General features: G+C 37.1%; 1 protein-coding gene across 5 annotated transcripts in view; it reads right to left on the minus strand.

Moving 5' to 3' along the window:
* Positions 1–10336, minus strand: part of TOLLIP (toll interacting protein) — a 28649-nt gene extending 18313 nt beyond the window's left edge. Inside the window, exons 1-3 of one of the 5 annotated variants that reach the window (XM_087716441.1) lie at positions 10153–10334; positions 1078–1148; positions 499–648 (exon numbers count right to left, since the gene is read on the minus strand). In XM_087716441.1, the coding sequence (XP_087572567.1) occupies positions 499–648; positions 1078–1146 (219 nt within the window). In that variant the 5' untranslated portion in view covers positions 1147–1148; positions 10153–10334. Of the gene's footprint in view, positions 1–498; positions 649–1059; positions 1149–10152 lie in introns of all 5 variants that reach the window. The other 4 variants (XM_087716433.1, XM_087716444.1, XM_087716449.1 and 1 more) reach the window with 4 other exon arrangements.
* Positions 10337–12589: the final 2253 nt, after the last annotated feature.

Here is a 12589-nt window from a genome sequence, read left to right on the forward strand (position 1 = left end):
AATTGATAAAACCCTGCAAAAATCTTCTTCATCCAAGAATGTCTGGATCTAAGCAAATACCCATGTTTTTAGGCACTTTGCCAAGAAAATTGATGTTGACTACTGGACTGTATTTAGATCTTCTGGGTCCATTTCCCTCCTCAGGAGCAGTCTCTATTAATGAAACTGAGACCAGTCCTTTGTGGAGGAATGAATCTGTAACCTCCTGGACCCCATTGAGAAGTCTTATGTACCTGGTGTAAGATTATTAAAAACCTCCTAATAAAAAAACCACATATTAACTAAAGATATGCTCAGAGTGGAGGCTGATTTTAGAGATAGTTTGTACTACTACAACATTATACAATTCTAAAAATAATTTATGCTTATTACTGTATATAATTTGTTTTTCCCTGTAAGAACAATATATAATGATTAGTAGCCAGAAGCCAGTGATGTTCTTTTAATTTTATAGGCTGGCATGGAAACATATATTTTAAAGTGTACTTTTTAAAATACCTGCACTACGGTGATACTCAGTCTCCCAACAGTACCCATAGCTCCTCCATATTGTAATTGCTGAGCTGCCTGAGCATCTAATTGGATTTGTTGTTGCTGCTGCGTTGGAGTGATACGAAGGAAATCTTGTGGAAGTTCACCAATATATACCTATGGAGGAAAACACATAACCCAGTTAGATAATACCCTCTGGACTCTCATCCATCCAACTGCCTTCTTTAAATATATCTATTTCCGATATTCCATTCTTTTCTGCTTCTAACTATTCTTTGCATTTCATGCATACCATATGGGCCAGATCTTTAACATAGGAGAATAATTCTACCTTGTTTTATTTTAGAACAATTTAATATATAAGTAAGCATACTGCACAACAGAATACTAACTACTATCTTAATCAATATACGTCGTCTGTTTAGCAATTGCTTCAATAGAGGCCTGCTCACAATTATGACTGTGAGGAAGTTACTTGCAACCAATGCATAAATTTACAACATTTCTAATGTCTCTTTCTTAACCATGTGCTTGCCATTACAGTATTGCATTGCCCCATGTACTGACCTGTTTTCCCCTCCTCACCTCAGAATGGAAAGATTGCTTAAACAAGCCATCTCTTCCTGAGCTGCTTTTCTCTGCAGCACAGCTCATCCCTAAAAAGTAGTAATTGCAAGTTAACAAGCTCAGCTCTATGATCTTAATTAGTTGATTAGTCCTCTGGCTGACAGCTCAAGAGTGCTAGGGAATCAGCCAGCATGGATTTATTTTGTGTATTTCCAACCATGTGCCTGCTCACTCTCTTGTAATTCCTTCCTCAATGTAAATACAAACATTATTTCCTTCTTACTACTTATCCTAGCACCAGGATGAACATTCCAAACAGTGGAAGATTGGGTAAAAAGGGCTATAAAATTAGCTCTTGTACCCAAGTTCCTCATGAGTCAATTTCTAGAAATTCTCCGTGCCTCTTGGACTCATACAACTATTTGAGATTGGTTCCTTCTGATACTATAAGTATATTCAGGGACAATTTCTTAATAAATATTTTTCAAAATTTAGTACTATCCTGGTGTCTCTCTTAGTATTCTCATTCTTTGGTATCCATCTTACAAATTCTAAAGCATTAGCACAACTTTTAATAGCAACACAAATATTACCTGCTCTTATTTTCACTTGCTTACCCCATACCAAAATATTCTCAAGAACAAAGAAGAATTTCAATTCAGTTGAAGGAAATAAAGATGACTGACCCAAATTTGATTTCACGTTATTATCCTGGGACACATATATTTGCCTTCATTTGTAAATAATTTATTTTATTTCAAAAAGTAGTAGAAAAAGAAAACAAGAACGAACAAAACACAGATACCTACATTGCCAAAAAATACATAACCGGTTTGTTTGAAAAAGTGAAAAATACAAATTATAAAATGTATGTTGTGTCAACAGTAAAGTTACAATGTATGTGTGTGTGTGTGTTTTTCCAACATATGCATAAAGCTATTGTGCTTTTTAAAAACTTATTGTATTGTGTATAAATGAGTTCTATATTTCATTATACTTGTCCATACAGAGTTTACACCTATAGGCATTCCGCTCATAGTAGCAAGTGTAATCAGTTCAGAATTGAATGAAGCCATATATTTATCTTTCCAATGCTTTAATATTAGTCTTTTAGCCATATAATGGCATAAAGAATCCATTTACATCCTCCAATTGTCAAATTTCACGTACTAGGTATGTCATTCAAACGAATATTATCCTCTTAAAATGGGAGCTTAGCTGCCCTTCCTAGCCGTATATATTAACTGCCACTACAAAATTTGGAGCTAGGTCTCAGAATATTCCATAGGCTACAAGTTACGTATATCTGTGCTAAAATATTTTTGGGGGAATAAACTGCTGTATCGATTTCTATATTCAATTTAATAGTTCTCTATGATTCTTACTATACCCATTATTTTCATGTGCTAATCATTCACAGCACACCCCTTATTACCATTACCCACATTCCTCATACTCTACAACTAAAGCCTCAATGAAGAAGAGGATAATTGGAACAAATAAAATATTCCAATACTCTATTATAGTATGCATTTATCCAGGATTACTAAAAGAAAAAAAAATCTATTCTCATCTAAAGTTAATATCTAGACTTCAGAGGTTTTACATCTGAGAGTATAAATATTGAAATTATTTTCACAGTTGCTACTATAATGTAAAAATAGTTTAGATCTTTCTTCCATGAAAGATATTTCCTTTTCCTTTGAATTAGAATTGGGTAACTTTGTATTTCCACTACATTGCTTTATCTATAATAAATGTAATGTTATAGTATATCATGTCATCTTTGATTATCAATGAAGCCACAAACCTCAACTTCTGTTCATTTAAAAAAAAACAGATAAAATGTATCTTTAAATTATCCATAGACCTAACAAGTCAGATTGGTAAGTTATTTAGAATGATTATATGGAGTTGCAAAATTTGATTATTTATTCACTTGCCAAAACAATGTCATAAATGCTAATGGCAGAGAAAAAAAGTATGAATAAGAAGTTATGAAAACTACTGAAAATAGTCAGTTGCAGGCTTGGGTGTTTTATATTAAAATACAGATCTGGTGATTATGGAACAACTGAGCAAGTAGCATTCCTCTGGGGGGAAAATGCATCTTTGACTAATAAGTCAAAATTAGCCTTAGACTGTCTATTGTCGACCTTACCCCATTCCTAAGAGGTCTTTAAGGGGCGTGCATAAGTGCACCAGTGTGCCTACCATCCCTCTCCTAATATTTCCTTGTATTCAAATTCATTTTATGTATTCATAATCATGTTTATAGTTATATCTGTTATCTAATTCATGCTTGATGAAATAAATAAAATAAATAAATAAAGAGGAAGAATGTAATTATTTTTCTTGTTCCTCTATATAGGTAGTTCTTGACTTGTGACTGGGTCACTTAAACCAGGGGTCTTCAACTCCTGGGCTGCATCCCACTACTGGGCTCTGAGCCATTTGGAATTGGGCTGTGGAAGCAGCGGGCGCATACCCACTTGTGCAAGTGGTGGGCAAGCATATGTGCATGCACTCCACTTGTGTGAGCGGCAGGCACACATGCCCACCATTCGTGCAAATGGAGCTGCATGCACACGCTTGCGTGATGTGAAACCATCCCTTCTTCACCCACCCACCCACTCCAGTTCATAAAGCCAGAAAGGTTGGGGGAATGACAATGAGCAAAAATTGGGGGGAAAAGCAATGATTTTTGTTGTTCAATAATCAGTGAAAAAAGTATAAATATGGAGAAGCAAAAAAAATGAGGAAGCAAAAAAAAACCTAATTAAATGAATTATATAATGACTTATCCCGAGGCAAGATTGAAGGAAGTTAGTTGTGGGAAGTCATATACACAATAGAAGTAACATCTATGTGAGAATGGAATCCTTACAAATGGTTCAATATTAAACCTGGAGTAAGACAAGGATAAGTGATGCCCCTCAGCTGATTAACACATTCATGGGTATATATTCATGTAAGGAATGCTCCTGGTAACATTGGAACTGTGGTGGTTAAGGATGTAGATGTAGGCATGACAATTATGTCATGTTGTTAGCTAAATGCCATGTTCTTTGACAGCTGCCAAAACAGAAAGTAGTTCTTTTCTGAGCACAATTCTTAAGAGTTCCCTTTACAAAATATACCAAGATGAAAAAGGTATGGGCATAAGAATTTCAGCAACTGTATTATTTTCAGTTTAGATCCAATATATCTCCATCTACATTAGTTTCTGATTCTTTTTTCCACAGTTTTTCTATAAACCGGTGAGGAGGTCAGTGTCTTTATCCGTAACAGACAAGTTTGTAGTTGGTTGTTCACATAAGTCTGTTTGAATCTTCAGGGAACCAACTCTGAGGCTGATAATGATGTGCACTGATTGTTAAATCTTATTGCACAAGAGGAATGGCTATGGAAAAGTATTTATAAAAGCCAACAGTAGTTCTGTTTTATAAAGTGGAATGAGCATCTGCAAGTTAAATACTGGCAAATAAGTGGAACAGACATTATTTATGTGCCTCAGCAGAACATTCAAATGGGGAAAATAGAAAAATGGATTTTAAAAAAATTAAGCTGTGCAAATGTTAGGAAAAAGATAATGAAAAGAATGTAGACTGTGTTGAAGAATGAATATCAAACTAAGAAAACTTTTGTACATAACAGTATGCTTAGTTCTACTGAAGTGAGGTGGATGTGTCTCACAAAACCTAAAAGCTGAATGTAGAACTGTATGTGGTAAAATAAGAGAGAAAGTCAATGAATGGTGAATTGCTGCCCAGAGCTTCTTGGGTAGATGGGCAAGAATTAATTTGTAAATATATAATAAAATAGTGAATACCATATTTTTCGGAGTATAAGATGCCCCAAGGTTTTGAAGAGGCAAATTAAAAAAAGTTTTTGCACTCTGCAAACCTCCTAAAAACGGCCCATTTTTTGTGAAAATGGGCCCATTTGTATCAAAAAAGGGCATGGCTAGCTTTTAAGAGGCTTGTAGGGTGCTCCGGGGAAGGGGGCAAAAATGAGCAAAAAAGGCCCATTTTTTGTCCCAAAAAAGGGCCTGGATAGCCTTTAGGAGGCTTATAGAGTGCTCCTGGGGGCTGGGCAAAATTGAGCAAAAAATCAGCCCATTGTTTGCTCATTTCTGCCCTCCACAGCCCCCAAGAGCTCTCTGAAAGCCTCCTAAAGGTTATGCACGGCCATTTTGGTGACGGGGGCAAGGTTAAAATACTGCATTTAGTGTATAAAACGCACCCAGATTTTCAGCCTCTTTTTTGAGGGGAAAAAGTGTCTTATACACTGAAAAATACGGTAGGTTAAAAACAATGGAATGGATGACACTGATGAAACCAATGCATAAAATGTGTGGATGTATAAAATGTGTGTAGAAACCAGGAGAGAACAATATGTATAGGTTTAATGATCCACTATATCTTATTCAAATTTGAATCACTATTTCTTGGAAAATATGAATCACAAGCTGATGAATGAAACATAAAGATACAAAAAAATCTATCTGCACTGTTAGGACTTCTTATATATTTTCAAAGAAACAAAAGCATAATCTTTATGTATTTTAAACAATCAAATGAAGATGTTTATATTTCCCTAAATATTATTTGTGTGTGTGTGTGTGTGTATGTATATGTATATGTATATATATATATATATATATATATATATATATATATATATATATATATATATATATATATATATATATATATATATATATATATATGTGTGTGTGTGTGTGTGTATATGTATGTGTATATGTGTGTGTGTATATATATATATATATATATATATACTTAAAGTCACAACCCCTGGTATGCCCAAGTGTGGGAGGAAGGTCACACTTCCACTCTCTGTCATTAGGCTCGTCACAAGAGTCCATCCAGACAGATGGATCAGCACAAATAAAAAACATATATATATATATATATATATATATATATATGTATATGTATATGTATATGTATATGTATATGTATATGTATATGTATATGTATATGTATATGTATATGTATATGTATATGTATATGTATATGTATATGTATATGTATATGTATATGTATATGTATATGTATATGTATATGTATATGTATATGTATGTATATATACATACACACACACACACACACATACATACATAGTGTCACAACCCCTGGTATGCCCAAATATAGGAGGAAGCATATTGCTTCCTTTCTCTGTCTATTGGCTCATCCCAAGAGACCATCCAGACAGATGTTACATTGTATGTTACATTACATACAAATGCTATGTGTGTGTGTGTGTGTGTTGTGTGTGTGTGTGTGTGTGTGTGTGTGTGTGTGTGTAGGTGTGCGTGCGCCTCCAAGTCACTGCTGACTCCTGGCAATTGTCTGGACTTGTTCCTCTAGTTTTCTTGGCAAGAACTGCAGAAGTGGTTTAATCACTGTCTTCTTCCTAGGGCTAAGAGAGTGACTAGCCGAATTGCAAAACCAAAAATCCAAAAGCAGAAGAATAGATACAGGAAATAAAAATGTGAATCAATACAATATTCTGCGCTGTTCATTTATTGCATACCTCCACAGCTAATTATTTGAGAAGCCTAACACAGTATTATAAGGCAGAGTTCCCCAACCTTTCCGGCTCTGCGAACTGGAGGAGGCGGGGGCAGAGCAGATGGTTACCAGCAAGTGGTTGGCAAGCACACATGGGCATTTGTGTGAATGGAGAACACGTGCCCATGCTCACCCGCTGTTTCCATGGCCCTGTTGCAAACTGCTCACAGCTCACTAGTGGGCCGTAATCCATAGGTTGGGCTTATGGCAGAGGTTGGGGACCTCTGTCATAAGGAACACACAATACATTTTTCTTCTTGAATATATTAAATACAAAATAAAAATGCAGTCAGACATGAGCATTATCAAGGACCAAAATACATGAAGATGGCATGGTCAACTTTGTATCAACACATTTTTAAAATTAAAATGCAGACGGCCAAATTCATTTCTCCCAATTGGTCCCAAACAAGAAACATATTTTATTTGTTTATAGTACTAATATCTGGTATATGGCTATCCTGTTTAGTATTTGTGAGTTTATCTATGGGCTATGATTTGCTAAATTTAGTTCATTTTGGTTCTCTTGCAGACAAATTGAAGTCAAAGATTGAAATAGCTACCAGCAAATCGGCTTTCATCATTACGGTACTTCCAATGGGAACAGGACAGAAGATTAAAAAATCCTAATTTTTCAAAGTTTAAAATACTTTAATCCCTTTTATAAAACAAAAAAATCGAGGAATGTGAGTGTTCCGAGATCCTAACCTCTTTCTATTTTTATGAAATAAACTTTATACATTAATATATGATTAGAAAGGTATCAGTTCGGTTTCTACTTAAACACATTCAATGAAGCCACCATGGTTCTGGTTAATTGATGCCACTGTCAGACTGCTGACTATTTTTTTAACATTTAACTGAAATATATCTTTCTATAACTTAAGATCATTATTTTGCCTCCAGCTGTGTAAGGGAGTAAGGTTTTCATCTTTTTCAAAGTGACATATCTCTTCAGATGGCCTGAATACTACAATATGCTCCTTCAGTTATCTTTTTTCAAGGCTAAACATACTGAGTTTGCTCTCTCTTTGTTCTCATAAGACTTAGTTTCCAATCCTCCGATTATCATTCTGGTTGTTCTTTAAATTGTTCCAGTCTGTGTGAATCCTTTCTAAAATGTAGTACATAAAACTGGACCTAAGGAAAGGTCCAGACAATAAATTCTTGTGATTGTAACATTCCTTGAGCTTGTCCCAAAAGTGCTTTTTCAAGAGACAACCAGACTTTCTTGTTTTTTTTTCTTTGGAAACATTTCGCTTCTCATCCAAGAAGCTTCTTTAGCTCTGTCTGGATGGTGGGAAATGGAAGGATTTATACTCCTGGCAGACAGTTGGATATTTGCATTTTTTCAGTAGTCGGTAAGGTCATGTAAGGTAAACCTGTGTCCTCATGGTCACCTGAGTGGTGCAAATGGGTGTGAAGCCTTCTTGAATCTGTTGAAAGACTGTGTTGTAGATTGGAAATAGATGATGTTGTATCATCTATCTAGATGATGTTGTATCCCTCCTCCTCTGATGAGGGAGCGCTGTTCAATTTTGACATAGATGGCCACTTTGACCCCTTTTTCAAACCAGTGGTCTTCTCTGTTCAAAATGTGGCAAGAAACAAGAAAGTCCAGTTGCCTCTTGAAAAAGCACCTTTGAGACTACCCTGACCTGAATGACTGAGAATCTCCATAGACATTCCTTGAGATTTGGAAACTGTACATTGGTTGATGCAGCCAACATTTGCATTTCCTTTTTTTGAATACACTATTGCCAAGCAGGTATAGGAAAAGGGATCAACAGCTTGGTGATAGTACATTGAAAAAAAAGTAAATACAAGCAGAAGAAATATTATGCTATTTACATTTGTCTCAATCAAAATTATTTTAGCCATTAACTCATTCTCCATCAGCAATATCTTCTTCACTTTTAAATTCTATCCTTTAGAACTGTTTCTCAACCTTATTAAATTTAAGACATGTAGACTTTAACTTCCAGTATGCTGGATGAGAAATTCTGGGTCCACCTAGTTATCTAGGATGAAAAATATTGTATTAGATAACTTACCTAGGTATGGGTCATTTACAAACCTACTAAGTATTGTCACCATCTTTTCAACCCAAGTAAAATCTTAAAACTTGAGTTGATGAAAACATGTTGCAACTACCTAATATGGATGCACTTACGGGACATATCACTCCCAATTCAATATTTACTAAACAACGTTTAATGGACAATTTTATCATTATCAAATAATAGTTTTATATTAATTGTTCAAGTCAAAATTAACATTACCACAATATATATATATATATATATATATATATATATATATATATATATATATATATATATATATATATATATATATATATATATATATATATATATATATATATGTCTCTAGTTATTTGGGTTTTCTCCCGCGTAGAATTGGAGATGTCTTGCAAGACATCTCCAATTCTACGCGGGAGAAAACCCAAACAACTAGAGACCTACATACTAACACCCGCGAAAACCTCAGAAAAATAAACTTATATACATATATAAAAATATAAATAAATTTCCATTTGTTCTTAACAAATTCATGCTGACTTCTAATAATCACTGCCATTTCAATTAGATGGATTGCTTTATCTATTCTACAATCTTCCAATACATCTTTTTAAAGAAGCATACAATATGTTGAGCAATTCAATCTCAAAATAAAGCCAACACATAAATTAATCATTAGTAAATGGCAAAGATATAAAATTATATATCCAACTCTTGGACAAAAAAAAAAAACCCTTCCCACCCCAAATGTTTGAAAAGGTAACCTTTCCATGTGAGTTGTATTGTCTTAGATGAACCGACATGCTTCTGACTAAGCAGAAATAACTGAAACAAGCTACTTTATTAGCAAAGTCAAAAATAAGATAGTGCGATAGCAAAAAAAAAAGTCAGTACAGCCAAATTCTATAAGGACGCTTTAGTAAGTGAAGGGAATAGAAAAGCGACAATATTATCCTTCAAGGGTTTCTCTTTTGGGATTTTTCCCCTTTTTAAAAAAACAACTCTAGGTTCATGGAACCATCATTTACTACGGAGAAAAATCTCAGCTTGAAAAAGCCCGAAAAGTTAGGCTGGTTTTAATTTGAGGAGCTTTTCATGTCACGAAGGTCCCCCACGCAAGCTTTTTTCCCCCTGAGGTTTTCCTCGCCCTCCGGGCCAGATGAATTTTGTCTCTGGAAGTGACTCTAGCCAGGGTGACCTCTGACTCCACCTACCGTTCACAAGACCATCACGGCCTGGGTGGAGCTGCCCGTCCGCCTTTACGGGCAACCAGGCTGTCAACCGGCGCCTAAGCGGTAAGCCAATGTGCCAGGAAAGAGGAGAGGACTGGACAGACCACTGCGGAACCCTCCGGACACATTCCCAAGAAATCCCCCCTCCCCATTTCCCCTCTGGAGGTTAAAGAGGAGCGAAGAAATGGAAAGTCCTCGGGTCTTCAAGCGAAGACGACTCACCGAGCCCCGCTGGGTACTAACGGTGGTCGCCATGGCGCCACCTGCAAGACTTCCTTCCTCTCTCGCCGATCGGCCGACGCTCCAAACAGGAAAACTCGGCCGATTCCCCCCTTCGTTTCTTTCTCCCTCCCTCTCGCCACGCCCCCAAATCAACCGCTACTTAGCACTGCGCTTGCGCTCGAGGCTCCCTTGATAACCGGCGCCGCCGGGCGAACCGCTATGTGGTCAGGCGCATGCGTCTTAAAAAAAAAAGAGGAAATTCCGGTCTTATAAACGTCGTCCTTTCCGCCACCGGCTTTTGGCCGGTGACGTCGAGTTCCCGTGATGGCTTTCTGAGGGAGCACGGGCCTAGGCGAGGATTCACAACGTGGGGAGAGGGGCGTGAGGGGGAGGCTCACTCAGGAACTGCCGAACGTTATGCACGCAATATTGCCTTACAGCTACTTGAAATTATTTAAACGTTTCAGCCATTCGACTTTCTTCGTCGTCCTTATTGACGTCATTAATCTAAGAACCATACTGCCGTTTCCTCAGCTTCAGAGCTCGCGAGTAGAAGACTAGGGTCCCGTTGCCTTGACGCCGGGAGTCATCCGATTGGTTGGCACAACCGGGTGGGCAGGGCAAGATAATTTAACGCTGACTAAGAAGTTGACGGGAAGGCGATGCTTTTTATTCCGGGTGGGGGGGTGTCATTGGTATCGCCTCCCTCTTTTCTTTTTTGGGGGGAGGGGGATTGGCGGTCTTTGCGATTGCCTTAGAATCGCTCTTCGTCTTCCAGGCACTCCAACAGCGAGAAGGGAGATGTATAGGCCGAAATAAAACAGTAGAAAACCCGAGCTGTAGCGCTTGAAGAGCATTGTACCTTTGTCCTATGCAACACAAAATTAAGAATAAGGTGGTGGAAAGAATCCCTCAGCCTGCAGAGGGATTCTGTTTGGAGGGTTTTTTCCGAAGTAAACACCAAGGGAAAGGCGCTTAGTTGCTGAGACATGTTTACTTTAAAAGAATCAACATGGATTTGTCTATATGGAGATTCTCAGTCATGCAGGTCATGGTTGTCCCAAAGGTGCTTTTTCTTTTCAAGAGGCAACGGGACTTTCTGGTTTTTCTTTGAAGACGTTTCACTTCTCATCCAAAACCCTTCTTCAGTTTTGACTGGATGGTAGAAGCAGCTTCTCGAATGAGAAGTGAAACGTCTTCAAAGAAAAACCAGAAAGTCCAGTTGCCTCTTGAAAAAAAAAAGTACTTTTGGACAATCACAAGGATTACAATATCCTTTTCTAGTTTGCTGCAGTTTGAAATCTAATTCTACCCCTTCAATTTTTCCTAGATGCCCAATCTTGAGTTTAGGGACGCTGTTTGGCATACAGTAGTAAATGCTAACCCAGAGTGCAATGCTTGTGTCTGGGTCAGCAGACGGGGTTGCAGTCTAAAATGATGGGAAAGATGTGGCACATTTTCTTTTCAATATCTGTTTTGGCTTTTTATCAATAGACAGCCATGAATCAGAATATCAACTATGGTTACCAAATCAGAATATCAGCTGTGGTTACTAAGTCAATATGTTGACTGACAGTTAAGTACCAAACATGTCCATTCCCTTTGTTATCTTGTGAGCTATATGGTGAATACTTAGGCAAAAAAGAAAAAAATAAATGTAAACAGAACAAAAAGGGGGAAGGCAGGTGGGAATGGGTGGTTCTGAGGCATCTGTGTTTCTGTACTCTGCTTTGCATTAAGCCTAAATATTAGAACACAACTTAGAACATAGATTTCTTCCTTAAAGTATGAATGAAATGACTGCTACTTCAAAATCACTTTTTTCTTTACCTTCTGAAGTGTTCATCTCTTCTGCAACCCCTGTTTTCAGCAGAACAAATTATAATCTGAGGGATGTATTAGGAAACCTAGTCTGATGATTTCAAACTTATTTAAATAATATAACTTTCAGATTGGCAATCATTTAATGTCACATCCCATCAACCAGAAAAAGAATAGTGCAATTAGAGATTTTTATCATTTGTAATGGATAATTTATCTAACATACATAAACACACACAAGTTGCAGGTACCTGTGTTGTACTGGCTTGAGTAAATTGATTATGTTGTAGTGCAGTTAAAGATAACATCAAATTTTAACTAGCGGGGATTTTGTCATTTATTCTGCCATATATAAAGCTAAAGGTTTCCCCTATCCAGTTGTGTCCAACTCTATGGATCTCCATTTCCTCGCTGAGAGAACCAGCATTGTCCAAAAATGCTTCTGGGATAATGTGACCAGCATGACTATACACTATACTCTGGCCAGCGGAGCTAGTCTGGAAATAACAAAGGACTGGCCCGTAGTGCCTCTGCTAGCACACATGGTCTCCGAAGTCGTCCAGGAGGCTGTCAGACCCAAAACAGGACCTCCAGAGTAGCCCAGGAGGCCTTCCAG

This window comes from Thamnophis sirtalis, unplaced genomic scaffold (genome assembly GCF_051295495.1).
Source record: "Thamnophis sirtalis isolate CommonGarterSnake01/CBP01778 unplaced genomic scaffold, rThaSir2_p1.2 scaffold_1, whole genome shotgun sequence".
NCBI lineage: Eukaryota > Metazoa > Chordata > Lepidosauria > Squamata > Natricidae > Thamnophis > Thamnophis sirtalis.